The sequence below is a fragment of the Arvicola amphibius genome, chromosome 5, assembly GCF_903992535.2.
Source record: "Arvicola amphibius chromosome 5, mArvAmp1.2, whole genome shotgun sequence".
Classification (NCBI taxonomy): domain Eukaryota; kingdom Metazoa; phylum Chordata; class Mammalia; order Rodentia; family Cricetidae; genus Arvicola; species Arvicola amphibius.
The window spans coordinates 26,881,495-26,905,203 of record NC_052051.1 but is presented as its reverse complement, the minus strand read 5'-3'; the positions used below and the strand labels follow the sequence as shown (position 1 = coordinate 26,905,203).

Below are 23,709 nucleotides of genomic sequence, written 5' to 3'. Positions count from 1 at the left end.
TCAGGGGCCGCACTTTGAACACGTGTATCCTAGAGATCATTTCCAGGGCTCTAAGTAACAGGACTTGGATTCTGCTGCCCGGAAGACGTTTCTCCTTCTTGCCTCTTCCTCCCAATCTTACTACCATATTCCCGTCCACAAGGTCAAGTTTCTTCCTTTAAAGTCATCACTGTATTAAAATGTATATTGATTGAAGTCAGACTCCCATTAGTTCCAGAAATGGGGGCTTTACCTGTGGTCTGCTCACCCCAACTCCTGGAGTATTTTTGACTCGTTGTAATACTGTGGAAGCACCACCGGCTGCTGGCTTCATGATCCCTAAAATTTTGCCATTAGCGGTCTTTTCTACTTGGGCCTGTCTTTTATCAAATTTCTGTTGTATAAACACTTGAAGATCTAGTAGTCAGTATTTGATCCTAACCAAAAGGAAACATTTTGAATCTTTCCTGAAATCGTCTCAGGAAAGAACGATTTTAGGCGGGGACCATTGCACTCCAAGAGGACGAACGCGTAATTTTTCACACAGTTCGTTAAGAATCAGTGGCATCCTCTCTTTGCACGCGTGTCAACTGCGGACATCAAGGCCAACACTCAGAGGTGGGGGAGACCCCGGCTGCGGCTTCGGCACCCAGACTTGGTGGGGTGAAGAAGTCCCCCTTCGCCGTTCGCCAAGGCTGTGCAGCACCGCTGTGCCAAAAGGGGCGGGGCCTGCATGCCTCTCCGTCGCTAGGCGCTACGTCATTTCCGCGCGCCCGGTGGGGGCGGTTCTGGCTACCGCGCCGCTCATTGCCGGTGCAGGCGGTGGAGTCCGTGGTGCAGCTGCAGAATGAGCGAGGCAGATGGGCTGCGGCAGCGCCGGCCCCCGCGGCCGCAGGTCGTCACGGATGATGGCCAAGCCCCGGAGGTCAAGGAGGGCAGGTAGGCCGGAGCTGGACTGGGACCATCCTCTCTGTGGACGAGAACCCGCTTCATTAACCCCACTTTGACCGAGGACCGGGGCTCTGACCTCCGGGACGCATCTGCGGGGCGAGGCCTCGAGGGCACCCGGGCTGTCCGCCCTCGCGCTGCTGCGGCCTTTCCCTGTCCCTCCTCGCACCCCAGCTGCTGGAGCCATCGCCTTTTGGCATCTTCCCGACTTGCCCTTGCTAGATCCTCTGATACTCCTGGGACAGCCACCTGGCCACTGCCCTGCCTGCCGCTTTTGCGTTCCCATTTTTCATTTCCTTGAAGGGAAGTCAGAAAAGATACGGGGTCTCCCTCCTGCGGAGATCCTCTTCTGCACCTATTGCCGCTGCGCAGTGTGTATTCCACGCTGCGAAGTAGAGAACCGACATGACATTGTTGGCGGTTTTTCTGATAGGGACAGTAGTTACTGATGATTATTAAATTTCCTTTTTGCCCCAGCCTTTAGTTTTTTAAAGAACGTTCTATTAGCTAAAAGCTGAAGCATGCTCCTTAAACCCTAATATAAGACATTTAAAAATCACTTTCCAGTTTTGTGACGTGAGTTTCATGTTGTGAAATTCCAGATCAGCCTCGAAGTTGTGCAGTTAACTCATGTGATAGAAATGTTGGAAGTATTTACTTGGTCACTAGCAGTGTGATGAGGCGTGTGGTACGTACTGGGTGAGAGACAGTTTCTGCTTCTGATGGTTGGTTCTATTGACTAATGATGGTAAGATAAACACAGACCATACTTTGGCTTTGGAAAGACGTTGGTGAAAGAACAGGGAAGTGCTAGCATGGGTCTTGACTAGGGAGACCAGCCATTTTAGGTTGCTTTGAGGTCCCATTTTCTAGGATTCACCTTGCTAAATGTGGGTAGATTTGGGGACAGATTGCTCACCCTGCTTGTTGTAGACATTGCGAATTAATTACTAATGGCTGGCGAGTCTTAAGGATGTAACCAAGCAAGGAGCGACCAAACCTGGCTGTGGAAACTAGGAGAACCAGGGAAAGGGATAGAGCAGTTGAGTGCCTGCTCAGGTGCAGTGAAGCCTGGGGCACCCTGTACTTGGGGGCCTTGGTAGATGGGCTGTGACACTTCTGACCCAGGCAAAGGGACATGGTTAATTTTTTTTTTAAGTTCTCTATGGGGATTTCTTCCTTAATGACTACAAATTAGATCCAGAATTGTCTCTTTCTACTTGATCTTTTCCAGTGTCTTACATTTGTGCTTACACTGTTTTGAATTTGCTGTTTGTAAATACGTTTATTATTTTTTTTATCCTTCTTTAGTGATCTGTAATGGTTGCTTCTAAAGTGAGTTCTCGTCACCCAGCTTCCTTTCCACACTTGCTATTATAACATTCCCATATGTCTTTTTCATCAGCAGTTCTGTTTTTTGGGTTTTTTTTTTTTTGATGGTAATTTCTAGTAATTTGTCCAGTTATCTTCTTGATTACCATAAGGGTCTAGGGCTCAATGTGAATCAGGAACGTTTTGGGAAGTAAAGATATCTGAAAGTTGGGAGCTCAGATGTAGGACACGTGCCTAGTACACCTCAGATCCAGTGCAGAAAATAAAGCAAGGAATCTGAAGAAAGTATAAACAAAAAGTTAAACCGTAGACTTGCTAAAAGATGCAAGCCCAGCACAAGATTAAAACAGTATGAGGTTTCTTTCCCTTTTTTTTAAGTTTGATTACACAGCTGAGTGAGAATGTTGTTGCAGTGTCGCTCTGCTAGACTTGCTTCAGCATGGAGTAGTGGAAACATTGATTATTGGGTTATCAGAACAGAAGAAGAAAAGATCTTAATAGTGAAAAGGGCCCTTAGCAGTACTTTGGGAAGTTTCCCCGACTTGCAGGAAGAGCAGCATTCACTCTGTTTGACTGGAGAGGTCATGAGGTCGCCGTGAGTGAGATGGCTTGAGGGAAGTGACATCACAGAGTGTAAAGATGAGATTCAAGTAAACGAGGGATGGAACTGGCGGTTGGTTGGACAGTGGTTGGGGGGCATCTTCCAGATCTGTGCTTCGGCGGCGAGCTTTGGTGCTCAGGCTCCGGGATGTCTGAGTGAGCGACACAGCAGATTTGATTGTTCAGTGCTGGACACCGATGAGCGAGGCGCTTACCATGCCACTGCCCTTGAGAGCTACTGCTTGGCATTGGTTTCCCAATGCTTCAGGACCTTTATAGAAAGAATAATCCTTACACGATGAAATTATCTTCTGAAACACTTCTCTGTCTAGGAAGAGAAGGCTTTGCTTTTTAATACACGCACCTACTTAGGAGTGAAGGATACATGGAGAATTTGACAACGGGTGTTTTCAGTAAGCTGTGGAGGGCTTTTAGAGAAGTATCTGTCAGGTCTAATTCCCATTTTCCAATTTAAGATGGAGAAGAAGAGACTTGGGATTACGATGTTTTCATCTCAGGACTGCCCGAGTGTGTCTTCAAATGGGTCTTTTAACTTATTTTTTCTCTAGTTGCTCCATCAAGACAGTAATTTCTTTTTTTTTTTTTCAGAAGGAAAAGTGATTCCAGGAGGAAGGAGTGTGAAAGGAGTGCATTTGTGGTTTCCTCCCTTAAACCGTGGACTTGTTGCTCTTGGCTTTTGTGCTTCTTGACACCCACGGTTGCTTGTACCCCATGGATTTGGAGCCTATGGATTTTTTTTCCTACTGAGTTCACAGTTCCTTCTTGGATTCTTGGTGTCTTTTTCTCTAATTCAAGGCCCTGTGGTCTGGTGTGCAAATACGGGGAGAGTTGGAGGATACCCTTCAGATTTGGCTGGTGAAATGGCAGAGGATTTCATAAGTTGTCAAAACAGGTTGCATCACTGTGACTGTGACCTTTCCATAGGGACTGCAGGCAGTTCAGGGTGCCCATGCCCTCAAGGGAGCAAGTATTGCTCTAGGCTCTTCTTAAGAAATTTGGACAAACAAGTAGGTTGCTCAAGCTGCACCTGGAAAATAAGTTGCCAGCTTTCCTGACTATGTGAGTTTAGGCGGGGAGTGTGTGGTGTTCTGTGAGTGAGACCAGAGTTGGGGGTGTTCTTCTTTCTTTAAGCTGAACTTATGCAGGGGCACAGTCTCTGAGGAAAGACACATGGAGAAAACATGGAGGGCTTGAAGTGGACTCTGAATTCCCAGGATCAGTAGCGAGGAAGGCTGGTCAAAATGTTAATCTTAGGCCAAAATAAGTGTGTGCAGAATAAGTGTGCAAGAGCAGTTTGCCTCATTTATGTGACACACCCTCTTCATCTCAAGTGCTTAGTAGCTATGCCCAGTCAGTGCCTTCATTTTCATCACCGTGGCAGATTAGACTGGACAGAGGTGCTCGAGTTTTCTTAAAACTTGACCAGCAAAAATACTAGTAGAAGCTCAATAATGAAGTCCAGGCAGAAGTTGAAGAAGATTAACCACGTCCAGTTCCTCATAAGAACCTCGATGGGAAGATGTGCTTCCAGGCCCACTCTGGACCCAGAGAGAATCTCCAGGCATTGTTTAAAGTATTTAAACAAACACCCCAATCCCAAACCAAACCAAACAAACAAAACTGTGAACAGTGTTCAGTGGGAGCACCCAACAGGGGGCTTCTAAATTCTTCTCCAGCTTTGATCCTGTTAACTGTAAGAAACTAGTAGTGTTAGATCCCAGCAAGTCTTTTCGAGGGGCCAGTGATGTCACTCAGTGATAAGAGCGTTGACCTGACATGTAAGAAGCCCTGGCTTCTATCACCAGGACCACAGAAAGAAAATAATAGAAGGTGCTTGCCCAGATCTTGACAAGATGGGAGAAGTAGGACACCCATTCCTTGCCATTTCTGGAATTTGGCTACTTTTGCAACTATAAGCACTGTTGTGTTGAGTCCTGGCTGAACTTATTTTGGACACAATTGAACCTTTTACCATGACGTGAAGGGGCAGTGACTCAGGTAGAGCATCACACGCTCTCAATCACCAAGTTAAGGGTTTTGAAATGTGAGCAACAGGGCTGGAAATGGACCTTAACGGGACAGCGCGTGCTCAGCACGTGCATGGCTCTGGTTTCTGTTCTCAACACCCTTCTTTCAGTGTAAGGAGCAGTGTGGTAAAGGAGAGTTCATGTCAGTCTGACACAAGTTAGGAGGATCTGTTTCATTAGGCAATAAAGAACAGAAAATTGTACTTTGGTTAGATTTTCTTGCTTATTTTGGTGACAACTGACAACCACAGGTCTGGATTATAGTGTTCGTCCGCTGGTTCAGGTGAAGCAGAGAATTGCATTAGCATCCTTTAAGGGACAAGAATATCCTGGTCAGACTGAATGTTCCCTGGGTGCTTTGAGTAGGTTTGTCTCTTTGGGACTCTTGTTTTGAAACAACCATCTTTCTGTCATTGGTATTTGTAATCAGCCCTGCTTTTTGGAGCAGTTACCTCAGTTTATTTCTCTGTGGTCAAAATCTTTGGCCACGTCAAGAAAATTACCTTTGTTCAGTGTCCCAGGCTTTAGCGTGGATTCTGCTTAGAGAAGCCACTGACTTTTAGTTTCTTTTCCTTTAGTGGGAACAAATCACAGGGTTTACTTAAAAATCTCCAATTTTGTGGGTTTTTGTTTGTTTTATAAAGTGGTGTAATTTTGCAACAATTTGCCACTGTATAAATTTAGATCTTTTTTTGGGTTGAGATGTAATTCATGTGACACATACGTTACCTGCTACACGTGTACTGTGGTCCTGCAGCGCCTGCACTACGGTACTACGCCTGTAGCCTGCACTGTGGGATCATCTGCGAGCTAGGCAAGGGGCTGGAGATTGAAACACACAGACAGAGACATGGGTCATCCTTGAAACAAGAATGCCCCCTTTATCGTGTTCCAGGGCAGCTTATATAGGGATCCTTCCTTAACTGATAGCCATGCCCCAGCCAAACCCACTAGAAACCACTCCCTTGCTATCAGGAACTCCCGAGGGTCTCATGCTCAGAGCAGCTGCAAACACAGGAAAACAAGTTGTTTGCTCAGAGCAGCTGCAAGCCTAACAAGTTGTTTACAGGAAATTCGGAGTTTGGGGGTCCACAGCCCCCAGCAGTTAGCATTTTAATGTGTGACGCTCAGTAGATTTACAGTGTTTGTAATGTTGGCCAGTTACTTCCATTAAGATACCTTTTATCCAATAAGTAATCACAGTTACAGCATGTGAAAGAAACTATTCCCCATTCACACACAGATGTCCTTAAGTGGATGACTAGATAAACACATTTGGTGTACACATACACACACACACACACACACACACACACACACACACACATACACGGTGGGGAGGGATTGTCTTCTATCAGTAAAAACCAGTATATCATGAATACATGAACGAACCTGAAAGATCTTATGCCACGTCATAGAAGTTCTCTCTTTCCTTGGTGGGCAGCACAGAGGTTCATGATGCCTGGTGTTACTGTACAAGAGGTCATTAGACCACTAGTAACTGTCCTCAAAGGGTCCGGGAACCTGAAAGTCCCCGAAGGAGTGAACACAGCAGTCTGACTGAGCATAGACATCCTGCTCTGAGAATCGGTCTTGCACACAAGCTGCTTCCACAGTGCAGCACCTGTAACTCTGGGCTGGGGATGGAGTTGGCTCTATGACCGAGATCTAAGGAGGACATAAGAGCATCAGGCCAGCCACATCAGTAGAGGCTTCAAGAGTGTGGCCTGTCTCGTCCTCTGAGCCCTGGAGGGACTGACAGTGGTGGGAAAGGACTAACATGGGGGCTGCAAGCTGACACCCAGGAGCCAAGGCATCTGCACAAATTGCTGGACAAGTGGCAGCTGCTAACAAGAAACAGAGTGAATGATTCTGGGTTAAAGTTGCATCCCTAGAGAGGGAGGCTAGGTGCTCAAAGTCATGTGTGTGGTGGTTGCATTAACCCGAGTCTTGAAACAGCACCGTGAATAACTCTTGAGACACAGCACCATGGCCTTTTACAGTTTTTTTTTTTTTTTTTTTTTTTTTTTAATAAACCCTAAGGACTCTGGTTCCAGGGTTCCAGGCATCTTCCACTCTCTGCTAATTGCTAATGATAAGGGCAGGCCTCAAGTCCTTTCTGCTCTGATAATGTTCTTCCAGTTTTGACAGTGGGCATTGCATATCAAAGCTAAAACCCTACCCTCCAATCTGTTCTGTCAGATAGAACTCATTTTTTCTTTAAGTCTACATTTAAATTTTACAGACAGAAACTTTCTTGGAAGTTTATGGTTTTAGTTTTTTTTTTTTTTTTTTTTGCTCAAGTTAACCTGTTTTTTAAAAAGTGTCTGTGTGTGTTGTGTGTAAATGTGTGCATGTGTAGGTGTGTGTATGTGTGTAAATGTGAATGTGTAGGTATGTGTGTATGTGTGTAAATGTGAATGTGTAGGTATGTGTGTGTGTGTAAATGTGTGCATGTGTAGGTGTGTGTGTAAATGTGTGAATGTGTAGGTATGTGTGTGTGTAAATGTGTGCATGTGTAGGTGTGTGTGTAAATGTGTGAATGTGTATGTGTGTGTATGTGTGTAAATGTGAATGTGTAGGTATGTGTGTATGTGTGTAAATGTGTGAATGTGTAGGTTTGTGTGTAAATGAATGTGTAGGTATGTGTGTATGTGTAAATGTGTGAATGTGTATGTGTGTGTATGTGTGTAAATGTGTGAATGTGTAGGTGTGTGTGTGTATGTGTAAATGTGTGAATGTGAAGGTGTGTGTGTGTGTATGTGTGTAAATGTGTGAATGTGTAGGTGTTAGGCATCTGTGCCACAGTGTGCATGTAGTTCTCTCTTTCTGCCATGTGGGTTCTGGGGATTGAACTCAGGTTATCAGCCTTGGCAGCAAGAGCCTTTATCCTCTGTTGCCCTCCTTCTTAAGTTAATCTGGATATTAAGTGGCTAGTAGACTTACAGTATAATTTATATAAGCAGATACTGATTCTTTGAGGTTTCTGTAGCAGGAGGCTAAAGACTGTCACTTTTTAGAATCAGTAAGATTGGTACTGTGTGTGAGGAGTTCTGGTCACTCCTGTTGTTTGTCTGGAAGCTACCCAGATTCCAAAGGTACCTCTTAGACTGATAAAGCTTTTTGGAATTTTAGCTGCAGAATCTATGTGCATTCCCTAGGAACACATGCTGAGCTCCACCAAAGGAAGCGCAAGGATTTCCTTTGATTCCTAAAATGGGCAAGTATAAAATGTTTGAGAAATTAGGGGCTCAGTTGGCAGGACTCCTGTTTCCTTAGGAAACACACCCCCCCTCGCTCATCTTCTCTGTGACTATGTTCATTGCATCGTTGCTAGTCTGTCCTCCTGTCTTTCCTGAGTCAGAGTCTTGGGATGTAGGCCTGGCTGGCCTTACACTTAAACCCTCCCTCGCCAGGCTTCTAAGTGCTGGTGTTACAAATTGTGAGCTGTGCCTGGCTTTCCTATTGCATTTTGTATTCATCAATTTTTTTTCTTTTGAAATTTTGTTAAAAGAAAGAATATCTGGAGTATAACTGACCAGAGTATTGCACACAGCTGCAAGATTGTACACAAAGAAATAGTCCTGTCTGCCAAGATTGACAAACTGCTAAAGTTAAGCCATGAATCACAAAGCCAGTGACCTTGCAGTGGGGAAACTGGGTGAGCGGTGTGCTTCAGAGCAGGGCTTCAGAGCAGAGAGGTTTGTCACTGTGTGGCTGTGCTGAATTTCACTCTGCTTGGTTTCTGGCAGCTCCTTTAGTGGCAGAGTTTTCCGAATGACGTTCTTGATGCTGGCTGTTTCCCTTGTCATTCCCCTGCTTGGAGCCATGATGCTGTTGGAGTCCCCCATAGATCCCCAGATTCTCAGGTAAGTGCTCAGCAGTGTTGGGAAAGAGTCCCCGTCCCCGTCAAGTGGGAGTGTGCAATAGAATCAGTGTGGTTTGGAACTTGGTTATGTATAGGAGAACTCTATTTCTTTAGCATTTGAGTTTCATGTTGAATTAGATATAACTGTTATAATTTAAAAAGGAAACGGTGGGAAGAAGTCGCACCATGCAACAGAAAGTTTATTGGAAGAGGAGAGCGAAGGGGCAGAGAAGGGGGCGGGGGACCAGAGACCTGTCCCTGGGGACAAGAGTAATGGGTGAGAGGAAGGGAGATGGGAGGTGGGCAAGGCCCCTTTTAAAAGGGAACATAGTGAATGTGCACAGGAGGTGCTCTTAGTGGCTGCAGCTGAGGACATAACCTGCCAGGACCCCAAGGGCAGCCAGTACAGATGCCTGAATACTAACAAACTCAATATGTGTGAAATCGTCCCTGCCATTGTGACAGAAACCAGCTATGAAAATCAGAATTAAAGAAGCGTAAGCATTAGAAGTAATTTTAGCTCATTTGAAGCAGCAGAAGCACACTCACCTCATGTAACTTTTTTTTTTGTTGTTGTTGTTTTGTTTTGTTTTGAGACAGGGTTTCTCTGTAGCTTTGGAGCCTGTCCTGGAACTAGCTCTTGTAGACCAGGCTGGCCTCGAACTCACAGAGATCCGCCTGCCTCTGCCTCCTGAGTGCTGGGATTAAAGGCGTGTACCACCACCGCCCGGCTCATGTAACTTTTATAAGTAATTAATTTTTAAGATGTGTAATTAGTATCTGTTTTTGCTAAGTTATAATTCACCAGTGGAGGTCTGTGAGGTAAAAACCCCTTACCATGTAGTCATGTTTGTGACCACAGCGTGGCAGTCAGGCTTGTATTGTGTTTGCTGACACTGAACTTGGACTGCATGTAGAAGGGTTGTGTGGTTTCCCTGGAGAGTGAAGGAATGAGGTAGGTTGAGATTTTAAACAGCTGAAAGGGTTTGTCTTTTTTGCCGGTAGAAAGCCGTGGTTGAGAGCCTGAGCAAAGGGAGAAAGAAGAGACAGTTTAATCTGGGTGGGGGTGTCAGAAGAGGCAACAGAGAGTAAAGTACATTGTTGTGAACTGAGAGGCAGGCAGAGTAGAGAGTGCTTTATCCCCACATTCGCAGCTGCCTCTCCTTGCTGAATGGCAAGGCTGTGGGGAGGATGAACTCCTCTTCCTCCTCCTTAGCAGTGTGCGTTGGGAGCTCCCTGTCTGCCAGGTTCTTGAGATGTAGTAGAGGGAAGCAGGAAGGAGTTCCTGGTCCACACAGCATCCCTTCTAGTGGGCCAGAGAGGCAAACACACCAGGAAAGTGAATCCAAAAGTACATGAGAAGGCTAAGTGCGACGGGAAGATTAGAGCAGGGGTGGGGCAGGGCCAGGGAGGGCAGACTTTAAGTTGGTGCTAAGAGTAGGCTTCACCAAGGTAGAAAGAGGAGTTTATGGGAGAGTTAAGGACTAAAGATACCTGGTGCTCAAGACCCTACAAAGGGGGCTGGCATGGGGAACAGAAGAAACAGCAAGGTAGCAGAGGTGACAGGGCCAGCCTGGGCAGCATAAGAAGCCACTCCAAGGACTCTGGTTGTGAGTGAGATGGGACGTTTGCAGGGATCAGCAGGCAGGTGCTGTGATGTGAACTGCTTGGCTGAGGATAGACTGTAGAGACAGGAAGCAGATGGCCGGGGCAGAGGCAGCAGAGGACCCGGGAGGACGGTGCAATCATCTCTCTTTAAAAGTGGCCTGAGCAGTAGCTGGGAACTATGGCACTTTTGCCTGTGGATGGGAATGGGTTTGGAGGAAAGTTGCTGGAGTTACTCTGTGGGAGGGGAGGATGGTCCAGGGCTCAGCAGAATGTACCTGTGTGAGGTCGTGAGCTCTGGATGTTGTTCTGTGGCTTGCTCCCTCCCTTCCCTTACATGTGAAGCAAGAATGTGGTCAGCTGTGGAAGGTCAGCAGACAGCACGCGCTGTAGGTACTCGCTAGAGGGCTCTCTGTATCAGAGGGTGTGAGGAGGTCTGTCTGTCCTGAGATCCTCAGGGTGACTTGAGGTATGGGGCCGTGCAATATTTGTATTTTCACAGTTTTTTCCTACTATAATCTTTCCTGATATTCTTGAATTTCCCCCCTTAACCTTTATTTTTCTGGTATTCAAGGGTGTTATGGGAATCTGTGTGTCAGAACAGGGAGATAGACATGCCACGGTTCCTCAGGAAATGTTTTCTTTCCTGAATATTTTAATTCACAAATCCTTGCAATTGTATTGTTTTACAGCTACAAAGAACCCCCTTTAATGTATGGTGTTCTGCAACCAAATACAAAGTTGCGACAAGCAGAAAGGCTATTTGAGAACCAACTTAGTGGACCAGAGTCCATGGTAAATATTGGGGGTAAGTAAACAGGGATCTGTGGAATGCACTTGGCTGGTTTCCAGGCTGCTGTTACTCGGGGTGAGTGGGATCAGCTGCAGCGGCACACAGCGCCCAGGTAGGGGAGCTCTGGGCTGTGTCTCAGCTATGAACATCTCAAGGGAGCCACTCCCTTTTCTTCTTCTGTCTGGTTTGCATCCCATTTTTGTTTGTTTTATTTGTTTGTTTTGTTTTTTAAGACACAGTGTCTCTGAGTAGCTCTGACTTTTGGAACTCTATCTGTAAACCAGGCCTCAAACTCAGAGATCTGTCTGCCTCTGCCTCTGCCTCTGCCTCCTGAGTGCTAGGATTAAAGGTGTGCACCACCATGCTGGGTGGGTGGGGATGATTTTGAGTTTCCACAGAACGTTTTCTTGTACTCGGTGTTGTGAGGAGGCAAAAGGACAATGCAGACGCTGCCATTGAGTTCATTTATTTGGTTAGATAGGTGTTGACAGCACCTAGTTCTTTGCCACCTTGTCTTTGTTTTGCATAGGTTTTATTTCCAAGTGAAGAGGAGTGGTTCTCACTGTTTACACTGAACGGAACCCATCTGTTGTAGGAAGTGTTGCTTGGTGGTCTTCGTTTGCTGCATTAGTGAGTGCCCCTGTTCTGCCCTCTCCCTTTCTCCATATTGAGGAGCTGGATGTACTGGGTGCCATTTTTGGTGTGAACCCAAGGGGACCTCTCTGCTTCTATTCTTGTGGTTGTGAACTACATGTTGGCACCCAGAACACCTGCTGCTGCTGCTGCTGCTGCTGCTGCTGTTGGTGCAGCTTTGTTTGGAGAGTATCCTGGGGGAGATTGGCAGGTGCTGACTGCCCCAGGAAGGCGCTCAACAAGAAGAGCCACCAATTAGCGTGCCTTATTTTATCTGTTTTTAAGTGATCCATTTTTAAAAATGTTTTTCAGCAGTTGTTATTTCGTTGATATCGACTACTGTAGCAGAAATAGTGCAGAAATTCTTTCTAGACAGTAAAATTTGAATTGCTTGCACGTAGGAGTCAGTAGGAGTCCAAGATGAACCTTGAGAGTTTGTTTAACTCAAAGTTTATTTATTAAACACATTTTCTCACCTCCTACATAGCCTCATTCCAGATATAGAGTTTAACATTTTTTCAAGCTTAACTAAATATCAAGCCAGGCACATCCTGTTCTTGCAGCACTTACGCCAGTTGGCATAAGTTATAAAGGGCAGACTTTGACAAGGCCTTTTTTCCCATCCCACCATACCATTATTCTTCCCCCAGTGTAAGCGCCTGTGTATGGTAACCGTAGACCCGCCCTGTGTATGGTAACCATAGACCCGCCCTGTGTATGGTAACGGTAGATCCGCCCACCCTGTGTATGGTAACGGTAGATCCATCCACCCTGTGTATGGTAACGGTAGATCCATCCACCCTGTGTATGGTAACGGTAGATCCGCCCACCCTGTGTATGGTAACGGTAGATCCATCCACCCTGTGTATGGTAACGGTAGATCCATCCACCCTGTGTATGGTAACGGTAGATCCGCCCACCCCACAGTTTGCACTGCACTTTTCCTCTTGCCGCACACCAGATCCCACCATTGATTCCATATGCTTGGTATCCAGGGCCCCTAACCTCAACAGTTGGCACTATGTGTGTCCCTGAGGCTTTTGCCCTTTTCTGTGTATGTATCACCTTAATCTTCCCAGAATTGTGAGACAGGACTAATGTTCCAGGTGCTGTCTCCTCATACGTACCATTGTTTCCTGCCAGTACTGTTCTGAGTCCCTTTCTCCACAAGGTGGTGTCATCTGCCTTTCCTTAGAACAATTATGAAAGCATGACCCAATCATCCTAACTGCCTCTACTGAGTTAGAAAAATTCTCTGGATTAGGACTTGCAATTAGTAATTGCAGATAAGAAATTTGAGAAGCATTAGCCCTTGCTAAGTCTTGGGGGAAAACATTCAAGAAAGGACAGAATTTCCAGGGACAATTACAGCTGTCACATTCGTTTTCATGCGATGAAGTGAAATTAAAAAGAATCAACATCATAACGAAAGAGAAAAGAGCCTTCAACCGCGCAAATCCAACAGTGTCCTGTGCTGCCCAGGTCAACTGGTTCTTGCCAAGTGAGAAGCCATCTCCATGGGTCTTGCCTCAAGAAAACCCATTGGATAGGCATTCATATGCTGATCTAATACTAGGCCTCATGGTTCCCAACACCTATAAAACTTAGGTTGCTTACTCTCTGTCAAAGATGCTCAAAATGGTTCCAGTTTTGTATATTTATTGTTATTATTCTTTAATAATTGCAAACACACACACATATGTATATATGCCATTTTTACGCCTTCACCCTCTTTCTCCTGTTTTTACTCCCTCTGAAAGCTTTGCTCTTCCCAGTGAGTTGGGAAGATGTTTTCACATATTTTTTTATTATTATTTATTTTTTTAAATGATCCACTGAGCTTAACTAGGGTGGCTTACTAAAAGAGCGTGGCAGGGCTTATTTATTAGAGAGAGTGGGCAGCATAACTGCATCACTGAAGAAAACGTCTCCCTTCCCTCAGCAGGCACTAATTGCAGTATCTCCTCCAGGAGTAACTCGTGACTTCCTCCCTCGTCCATGCTGAAATGTTGACAAGCCCCGCTTTGTGAAGGTGACTGTAGTTCATGACTGCAGCAGCCATGCCGCATGCAGAAGAAAGCATTTCACAGCATATTCTCCTCCGTCCTGTGGCTTTACACCCGTTCTGTCCCCTCTTCTGGGATGTTTCCTGGGGCGATATGGATGACTTTTGAGGGCTGAGCACTCCGCAGTCATTGATCCCCAGCAGTCAGACCAGTTGAGAACCCTAACACCAGTGAAGGATTAGCCGTCATCCACTGCAAAGGAAAGGTTGGCCAAGGCTGAGGGCAGCGCTAATCTATGTGTATAAACATACATATTTAGAAGGCAGTCTGACACAATTTCTATTTATCAAAACAACAGTAGGTTCCCCTCTAGGACCTATGAATAGCTCCCCAGCCTTGGGCTTTTGACCAGAACAAACTATTTTTAAGATCTGTTTTAGACTTACAGTAATGGAAAAAAAAAAGTAGAGATTTTATCAGAATGGGTGTTAGGTTCAGCACACAGGGTTAGCCTTTCCACTGTTGCTGTCTCCCACCATAGTTGGGTGATTATTCCCACTGTCTTTTTAAATTAGGGTTCATCCTTAGCATTGTTAGCTCTGTGGATTTGGACACTTGTCTGATGCCATCATAGAGGATATTTTCACCATCCTAAAATTCACCTGTGTTCTCCTCCCTCTTTAACTCATCTACTAGTGACTTGAATTTCTGCGTTGTTCGCCCTTTCAGAATGTTGTGGCATTAGAAACATACAGTCTCAAGACCTCTTGCATCTATGTTTGTGAGATACTGCTCTGTAGTTTCTCTTAAAGTCTTTAGGGCAATGTAGAGTTGCAATTCATAGAATGAGCTAAGATGTGTTATTTCAACTTTGGTCTTCTGAAGCAAATTTTAGAGATTTGGCTATAATTTCTTTTTCTTTTTTTGGTTTTTCGAGACAGGGTTTCTCTGTAGCTTTGGAGCCTGTCCTGGAACTAGCTCTTGTAGACCAGGCTGGTCTCGAACTCACAGAGATCCGCCTGCCTCTGCCTCCCGAGTGCTGGGATTAAAGGCGTGCGCCACCACCGCCCGGCTGGCTATAATTTCTTAAGGGAGAATTCATCACTGAGTCAGCTGATTGGGGACTGATACTTTCTGTCTTGCAAGATTTTAATTATTTATTCAGTTTCTTTAACACACATAGGTCTGTTCATACTGCCTTTGTACAGACTTTGTACAGCTTTGGACAGTTGTATCCTTTGAGGGAGCCTCCATAGTTTTGTTACTTTATTCATTTTGTTTGTTTGTTTTGTTTTCAAGACAGGGTTTCTCTGTGTATCCCTAGCTGGGCTGTCCTGGAACTCACTCTGTAAATCAGGGTGGCCTTGAACTCACAGAGATCAGCCTGCCACTGCCTCGTGAGTGCTGGGATTAAAGACACCACTGCTGGCTTGTTATTTTAAATTTTAAGGATTTAAAAATTTCCCATACATCATTTCTCCTTCATCTTCAGAATTGCTGTTTCCTTTCTGGCTGTTGAAACACAACCTAATTGCTTGCTGTATAGAAGAGACAGTGTGGTCATAGTTCTCCAGCCAGCCCTTTAATGATCTTTCCCTTTCTGTTTTCTTAAACAGATGTGATGTTTACTGGCACAGCAGATGGCAGAGTTGTAAAACTTGAAAATGGGGAAGTAGAGACCATCGCTCGATTTGGTTCAGGCCCTTGCAGTAAGTTGGTGACGCATCATTCAGAAGGATGTCCCTTTCTCCTGGATGTCACTTGTATAATTGGAAAACTGCTGACCATTTGGCAGACAGGACACACTGGTGTCACCTCCATTTTTTATTGCCAGGTGGTCCTTTGTCCTCAGAGTGCCCAGTGGAGTCCATGGCAGTCACTCTGGTGTCCTAGCTTTCCAGTTGGGCTTTGGTCACGTACCTGCTGTGTATTTTCTGGTGCTGTACCCCCTCCTCTTCCCATTCAGTCTCTGGTTGCCCTGTGGGAACTTCAGCTGTTCATTGCTGTGGGTGTGGGTGCTGCTTTCTATAAAGGCAGGGGCTTTGTAACTGTCCGGGGCTTACATGTGATTCCTTAGTTGCTCCTCAGGGATTTCAGTTGTGTTAGTCAAGTCTGAGAATCCTTAAATCATTTACACTTGGAAAGGATGAGCAGACAATCACACTGTTTAAAAACTGGTCCACAGGTTTCTTACCATTTTTTTTTAATTAACTTACTATAAATTTCTTATTTTTTTGTGGTATTCTGGTGGAATCCAGGACTTCCTGTTTACCAGGCAAGTGTTCTACCACTATGATTTATAGCCTAGTTATTATTTTTGATAGTTGGGATGTTTTATGAAAATGATGCATTTTCGTTTCAAAATAGAAGAAGCATAAACATACAAAATCAAAGTCACTTAGGGTTCTCTGAGAAGTGACTGTCTACCGTTTCAGCGGGGACCTTTTCAGGAAGCGTTGTGTCTATGGACACCCAATCTCACACTCTGTATTTGCCTGTTCAGTCTCCCCTTTCTACTGCGCATATAACACCTGCACTCAGTGTCTCCAGTGAGCACCCCTTATGGTGCAGTAGCTTTTGCAGTAAGCACCTTATTATAGTGTGCTCATTCTGTAAGTACACGCCGTGGTAGCACCTACAGTAAGCACCCATGCCGAACTTCTTGCAGTGAGCCTCTGCAGGGGCGGGTCCATTTCTAACGCTGTGGTCTTTTTGTTCTGTACAGCATGGTGTCTGTTTAGGGAGGTATGGAAGAGATACCTGGACACTGAAGAGGGCACAGGTAGAATCTTGGAGTGGCCACTGATTCCTATTGTTTATCTTCCCAGAAACCCGAGATGATGAGCCTACCTGTGGAAGACCCCTGGGCATCCGGGCAGGGCCCAATGGGACTCTTTTTGTGGTTGATGCATACAAGGGATTATTCGAAGTAAATCCTCAGAAACGTATGTGACAACTTGTTTCTTCGATATTTTCAGCTCTTTTAAACAGTATACACATAAAGCAATTTAATAAGGTTGTTAAATATAGTCTACAGACAACTACCGTGTTTTCTTACTACATAACAGCACAAGTATTGCCTACAGATACTTGTGTTGGCCAGCAGAGAGCTCCCTTTCTGAGCCTGCCTTGACCTCTGACCAGCTTTTCTCGGCATCTTTTCCAGCCACTGCCTTTCAGGATTGAGTTGTGAACATTTACTCCTCAGCCTCCTGTTGGAAAATCTTTTTCCCCCTTAGACAGTTCCTTCTCCTTTCTCTCCCACAACTGGACATGATATCTCTAGAACTGGTTTTATAATACGTGCTGTGTACTCTCTCTATGGAGGACAGCATGAAGGATCCACGCTTGGGGCTTGACCATGGGCGTTGCAGCCTGGTCTCCACTTTCTGGTGGTTAAGACTGGGGAGGTTATGTAGCCTCTCTGTTCCTGTTTTTCCACATCGTAGGGAAGATTAATAGTGGACCTTTCCTGTAGATTCTTACACAGGGTTAAATAATAGTGTAGATAGGAAGCTTGGCACTCAATATATGTCCCTTCTGCTATATGAGTGATGTGGGAGAGTCTTCTGTTTGAGTTGATTTCATTGGCTAATAAAGAAACTGCCTGGCCCATTTGATAGACCGCCCCTTAGGTGGGTGGAGTAGACAGAACAGGAAGAGGAAGTGAGGTAGAAGGATCAGTAAGATGCTACGCCTCTCCTAAGTTAGACAGACTGCCATGCCTCTCCTCAGAGAGAAGCCAGATGCGATGAAGCTCCAGCCCAAGATGGACACACGCTAGAATCTACCTGGTAAGGCACCACTTTGTGGTGTTACACAGATTATTAGATATGGGTTAGTCAAGATGTGAGTAAGAGGCTGAAAATAATGGGCCAGGCAGTGATTAAAAGAATACAATTTGTGTGATGTTATTTTGGGTTTTAAGCTAGCCGGTGGCCAGGAGCTGGGGCTGCGGGAAGGCGGCCCGCAGCTCCACACTACATATGAGTTTTTAACTGGGGCGGGGGGTCTCATTGCATTGGCCAAGCTGGCCTCCAGTTACTGAGTTTAAGCCCCCCTCCAATCTTTTTCTCTCCTGCCTAGGACTGTACTGTGTCCCTCATTCCTAGCTAGTTTGAAAAACTCACTTTTGTTGCTACCTAATGTAAAGCAGATGAATATTTTGCCTCTTTTTCTCTCCAACTGACATAGTACTAGATGTTTTTTACATATTACTCTTAATAGTTTTTTTTTTTAAAGTTTATTGTTATCAATTAAAGGCTGTGTTCTTCTTTATAATTCTGCCTTTGGTAAAGTTTTATCTTAAAAAATAAGATTTCCGTGTAATGGCTGATAACTGTTCTCACTGGGGACTAGAAAAGCTCATTTTACTTTTTTCTTTTGACGTTGGTTGGGTTGATTAACATTGTGACATTATCAAGGATCAAGTTCCCAAAATAACAGCACATCTTTGGTTTCTTTGTAACTTCAGGTGCGGTGAAACTGCTGCTGTCCTCTGAGACGCCCATTGAGGGCAAGAAAATGTCCTTTGTGAATGATCTCACCGTCACTCGGGATGGGAGGAAGATCTATTTCACAGACTCCAGCAGCAAGTGGCAGAGGCGGGACTTCCTGTTCCTGGTGATGGAGGGCACTGACGACGGGCGGCAAGTCTTTCTTTCAGGCCTTCCCTCAGCTAGTAGATTAGCCATGGGTGACGGCAACAGACCCAGTTTCTGCTGGAAGCCATAGTAGGGTCTCAGCACAGTGTCAGCGTCTAGGAAGAAGACCGTGGTGGCTCTGGAGTCAGGTCATGGCTCAGTGTCTTCAGAGCAAGTACAGTGAAGTCTGTCCGTAGGGGTTCTAGACAGAGTGGCTGAGGCCCCCCAGCAGGCCTAAGCTTCAGGTCATGTCCCTAAAGGTTGGTGTGCTGACCCTCACTGTGTTGACCTAATTCTCCGGTCAGAAAAGGGATACAGGATCTGGTGTGGACAGGAAGGGCCCTTACTAGCCAGCTTGGGACCAGGTCCGTACAGATCCCTGACTTGGGTTTTATCACTCCAGTGGGAAACTGAGTCATTCTCCCCTTCCCCAAGCCCACGGGAGGTCTCGGGTCTTCCCTTTTGTGACTGCGGTGTCGGGCCCTCCCCAGCCTGCTGGAGTATGATACTGTGACCAAAGAAGTCAAGGTTTTGTTGGACCAGCTGCGGTTCCCTAATGGCGTTCAGCTGTCTCCTGAGGAAGACTTCGTTCTGGTTGTCGAGACAACCATGGCCAGGATACGAAGGTGTGTGTGTGGTGTGAACAGAGCTGTCGCTTCTTCTCCAGAGCTTGTCATGGCTGTGGCAGGATAGGAGCGAGTTGAATGAGTGTCTGGGATGCTTTGGGTCCATTCTCGGGTGGGCTTCCTTCCTCACGCCCCAGCCTTTGTGAAGGTCACAGTCCAGAGTGTGTCTTGATGCCATGCCGTCCCTGCCATCTGTGTAGCCTGCAGTCTATTTTCCTATTCGGTGGGCTTTGGTTCTTCCTGCCTGTGTGGTCCTCAAGATGTGTGCCAGCCGCTCTGCTTGCATTCACGACAGGCACATGGATAGTATTTTCCGTACATATATTTGAACTAAGACCAGTTTTGTGCTTGCCTAAATTTTTTTCCTTAAACTTTTTTCTCCTTTATATTGCCTCCTTGGGCATGTTTTTCAGAGTCTATGTGTCTGGCTTGATGAAAGGAGGGGCAGATATGTTTGTGGAGAACATGCCTGGATTTCCTGACAATATCCGGCCCAGCAGCTCTGGCGGGTACTGGGTTGCTGCTGCGACAATTCGTGCTAACCCTGGGTTTTCCATGTTGGATTTCTTATCCGAGAAGCCTTTTATTAAGAGAATGATTTTTAAGGTAATTATGAAAGCTGATTCCAGAAAGCAAGATGGATATGTGTCTAACGGTCTGTTTCCATTGGCCTGAATAGCGCTCAAACTTACAGTTCTAGATAGAATATTTGGTACCTGTCACACCTACTTTTAAGTACATGTATGTGTTCATTTAGGTGTGTGCATGTGTGTGAAGGCTAGATATCCACCGTACGGGTCAGTCCTTTGGAACCGTCTACTGTATTTTGTGAAACAGGGTCTCTCGTTTGGCGTTCATTGGGTAGGCAGGGCTGTCCAGCCTTTGAGCTTCAGGGCTCTGCCTGTTTCCATGTCCCCAGCATTGGGTGTATGCTGCCACTTCTGGCTTTTTACTTGGTGCTTGAGTGGTAAGCACTTTACTGACAAAGGGACTCCCCTGGTACTATAAACAACAGGGTTTATTCCTTAGCCTAGAATACAAGTTGAAACATTTGAGTCTTCGTCCTCTCTTCCTTCTGTTTCCTTGCCTCTGAGTGTTTTTGTCTCTTCACCTTCCTGACTTCAGAGCCATCCCCTACATGTTAGTCCTGCTGCTGTCTGTCTATGGTGGCTATTTCAGCCTGCTTCTGCCCTCCTCCTACCCTGTGAGCCTCATGACTTTCCTTGGCTTCCCAGATCTTATGAGCCTCTCTCTCCTCTCCAGAAGGGAATGTTTCAATTCTGAGGAATGAACACACCCATATTGTATTTTTCCCTGTTCTGGAATTGGCCATTTCTCTGGGAGAGTACTTGGGCTTCTGGGTGCCAAGTATTTATCCTTTTGGTCAACACTGTTTATAGTTCCTTAGGGCAAAGCTAGGAAACAAACATATGTTTGCACCTACATTTATTTATCCTGCTAGTTTAAATTTTGAGGCCATAGTTCATGTAGATTACTTGTAGTATAACTGAGCCCTGTGGGCTTTATTCTAGTTTTCTTAGTTTCCCCATCTTTGTCCCTTCCTTGTCGTATAGTGAGATGTCTGGGTCCCCTTGTCTTGCATGTCTTTCCTTTGTTTTTGAGACAGGATTTACTACGTAACTGCCTAGATTCGACTAGAACTCATTTTTTACCCTGTGTCTCTTAAGTGCTGGGGTTACAGGTGCTTGCTGCCATGCATAGATGTGTTTACTGTTTAACCAGTTCCCCACAGTACAGCATGCTATAGCTGTTGCCCTCCCTGAGGAGACCCAGGCCCGGTCCTAACTCTATACAGGTTGCTCCTCTCCAGTGTCTTTCTCTACTGCCAGAAATCATGTCCCTCCAAGGGATTTCTCTGCTTAAGCTTTTTCTGAGCTCCACAAGGCTGCATCTGTTTGTAGCTGTGCTCAGAGGTGCTCAGCTCGTCACTGTGCAGGGGCATGACCACAGGAACTGTAGACCAGGCTTCAAGGAAGAGGTGATATCATAGGATGGACTTGCTCACTTAAACCTGCCGGCCTTTTTGTGACTGTGAAAGCCTTTTAAAACACCAGCCGGGCGATGGTGGCGCACGCCTTTAATCTCAGCACTTGGGAGGCAGAGGCAGGCGGATCTCTGTGAGTTTGAGGCCAGCCTGGTCTATAAGAGCTAGTTTCATTCAGGACAGGCTCCAAACTTAAAAAAGAAAAAAAAAAAAAACAACAACAACAAAACCCAAACAAAACCAAAAAACTCCCATCTCATGCCTCTTATACTCTTTGAGTATTTTAAACCTATCTAGAGGATTTGGGGTTAAGTTGTACTGATTTTGACCCAGTATTCTGGTGAGCAAAGATGGTTCTCAGCTTGACTTCAATGTGGTGATCTCTTAGAATGTGATCTTGCCTTTCTCTGTGGTTAGCTAAGCCTTTGCTGGCCCTATGCAGGTTTGACCTTTAGTCTGATCCTCATGGGAGTGGGGGACATGATTTTGCCCCTGCCCTATGGGACCTCCTATCCCCAGATGCTGGGCTACTCTTAGATAATGAGAAGTTGTGTGGTAAGTTGCTCGCAGTCAGAAGATACGCTCTTCTCCCTGATATTTCTCTTCCAGCTCTTCAGTCAGGAGACTGTGATGAAGTTTGTGCCACGGTATAGCCTGGTCTTAGAGCTCAGTGACAGCGGTGCCTTCCGGAGAAGCCTACATGATCCCGACGGACTGGTGGTCACCTACGTGAGTGAGGCCCATGAACACGACGGACACCTGTACTTGGGTTCCTTCGGATCCCCCTTCATCTGCAGACTCAGCCTCCAGTCCATTTAGCCAGCCCAGCAGCTGCTCCCACTGTGCATGCCAGGAATGATCACACCAGCCTCCATCGGTCTGGAGGGCGCCATGGACACAGCTTTGTCCCTGTGTTCCTGCTAGTCCTTGGACGTGTGGGAGTAGCTGCTGCAACCTGGAGAAGGTGTGGGTCTCCAAGAGTGCCTCTCACCTGGACTTGATGTCACTTTTTGAGGGAAACAGTGTATCTGCTGTGGAGAAGACAATTCATGGAAGCCATTCCTCTACAAAAATTATGCTAAGTACACAAATTCTCTAGGACTTGGAAGACTTTAGACACTTGTCCCAGGGCTCAGGGTTTGGTGATAAGAGTAGAAGATTAGCTATGCAGGGACCTTTCTGCTGTGATCGGCTCTGCCTGCCACATTCAGTGTCTTCATTCTAAAGTGGGGTCATGCTTTTGGGGGTGGCATGGAAGTGCCAGTGCAGGTGTGTTGAGGTTGCTGGTTGGGATCACGCAAGCTGAAACTTTGTTCTCAGGGCCATGTGAGAATACTTGGATCTTCCTCCACAGTAAAGGGGTTCCCTCTGAACCTCTGCATGCTGTGACTCAGCCTCTTTTCATGCCAGAGCGTTTTCAAGACTCCTGTTTCAGTGGCCGAGGATTTCACTGGGCTTCTTTCTGAGACTACCTCCTCCGCTGGAATTGGGTGACCCGGCGAGCCTGTCCTGCACAGGGTGCTTACGCAATGTCCTTTTTATGGTTTTATGGTTTGATTCTTACCTTTAGACCTACAGATGTGAGGAGCGGCCTGTTAATATGATGTTTGTGCTGATGTAATAAGCTCTGAGTTGCTTATTTCTTGGCAAGTATGTTTATACACTGGTCTTAATTTTGATAAGAATAAATAATATAAATCTCACTTTGCTGCTGGTTATTTGATGAAGTGGCCTGGGAGTTTCTTCTCTACTTTAATTTTCTATTTTTCTATTTTTCTGCTTTAATTGTTTAACGGTGTCAGTATGAAAACTGTTTTGGTAAGAAGATTGTTTTAATGCTAAACAGCCATCAATTTGCTTAGACTTGAAGCTAGGGGACCCCTCAGGGCTCCCAGGGTCCTCAAGCGGCCCTCCCCACTTTGATTCAGGTAAGTTGGTGGTGGCCTTCTCTCCTGTTGGTGTCATCTGCTGTCGGCACCCCTTTCTTTTCTCCTGGTGTGCAAATGCTGAAGAGACTGGCTCTCTGAAGTGTTGGAAATCACTTGATAGGAAGGGAGTTTGAATAGTTAATGATAGAAAAATTGAAAAGAGTCAGTAGCTGCGGTAAATAAAAACCATTGGCTGGCCCCTTCCCTCCCTACTAATGTTCAGTTGGAGAAGCGGCTGGAGTTTGATGAGTTGTCTTTCCTAATCTTACGTCACCTCTCCGGGACTGGCTTTGTAGAAGTAAAGTGTCAGTAGGTTTGTGGTAGGATGGACTTCAGAGCAATGGCTGCAGCCTGTGTCTCACCAGCTAAACAACTGTCAGTACTGCTTACAGAACATTATAGGAAAGAAAGTGGAACATCATATGATTACTTTTAATAGCAGTGACGTGTCCCCTCCATCAGGTTTGCATGAATAGCCGAGTCTGTAAGAACTCTGCATGTCCTGGGCCTGTAAGTTGACTCAGTTGGTTTGAGAAGAGAATTTTACCTTTAGGACTAAGTTTTCCCTGGTGAAGGTATACTTTTTTTTTTTCTTGTACTTTTAGCAAAGGACTTTTGATTTTGACTCAGAGTTTCTCTCAGCTCCCAAGTGTCATTTCCTGTGTTCATCTGGTTATTTGACATGACAAAGTGCT

At 45.7% G+C, this 23,709-nt stretch overlaps 1 protein-coding gene across 1 annotated transcript; it reads left to right on the top strand.

Annotated features, from left to right (window-relative positions):
- Positions 1-761: 761 nt before the first annotated feature.
- Positions 762-22,789, top strand: LOC119815396 (adipocyte plasma membrane associated protein). The gene is made up of 9 exons (XM_038331503.1): positions 762-918; positions 8,660-8,776; positions 11,073-11,188; positions 15,429-15,521; positions 16,641-16,757; positions 18,287-18,461; positions 18,947-19,081; positions 19,495-19,687; positions 21,696-22,789. Exons 1-9 carry the CDS (start codon positions 827-829, stop codon positions 21,903-21,905), a joined length of 1,248 nt encoding a protein of 415 aa, XP_038187431.1. The 5' UTR covers positions 762-826; the 3' UTR covers positions 21,906-22,789.
- Positions 22,790-23,709: the final 920 nt, after the last annotated feature.

What these genes read in the sequence shown, in the direction of transcription:
- LOC119815396 (XM_038331503.1), top strand. Translation starts at nt 827, where the DNA reads ATGAGCGAGGCAGATGGGCTGCGGCAGCGCCGGCCCCCGCGGCCGCAG. An exon ending in CCGGAGGTCAAGGAGGGCAG is followed by an intron (nt 919 to 8,659) that starts GTAGGCCGGAGC and finishes GGTTTCTGGCAG; the next exon opens with CTCCTTTAGTGGCAGAGTTT. An exon ending in ATTTGGTTCAGGCCCTTGCA is followed by an intron (nt 15,522 to 16,640) that starts GTAAGTTGGTGA and finishes TTATCTTCCCAG; the next exon opens with AAACCCGAGATGATGAGCCT.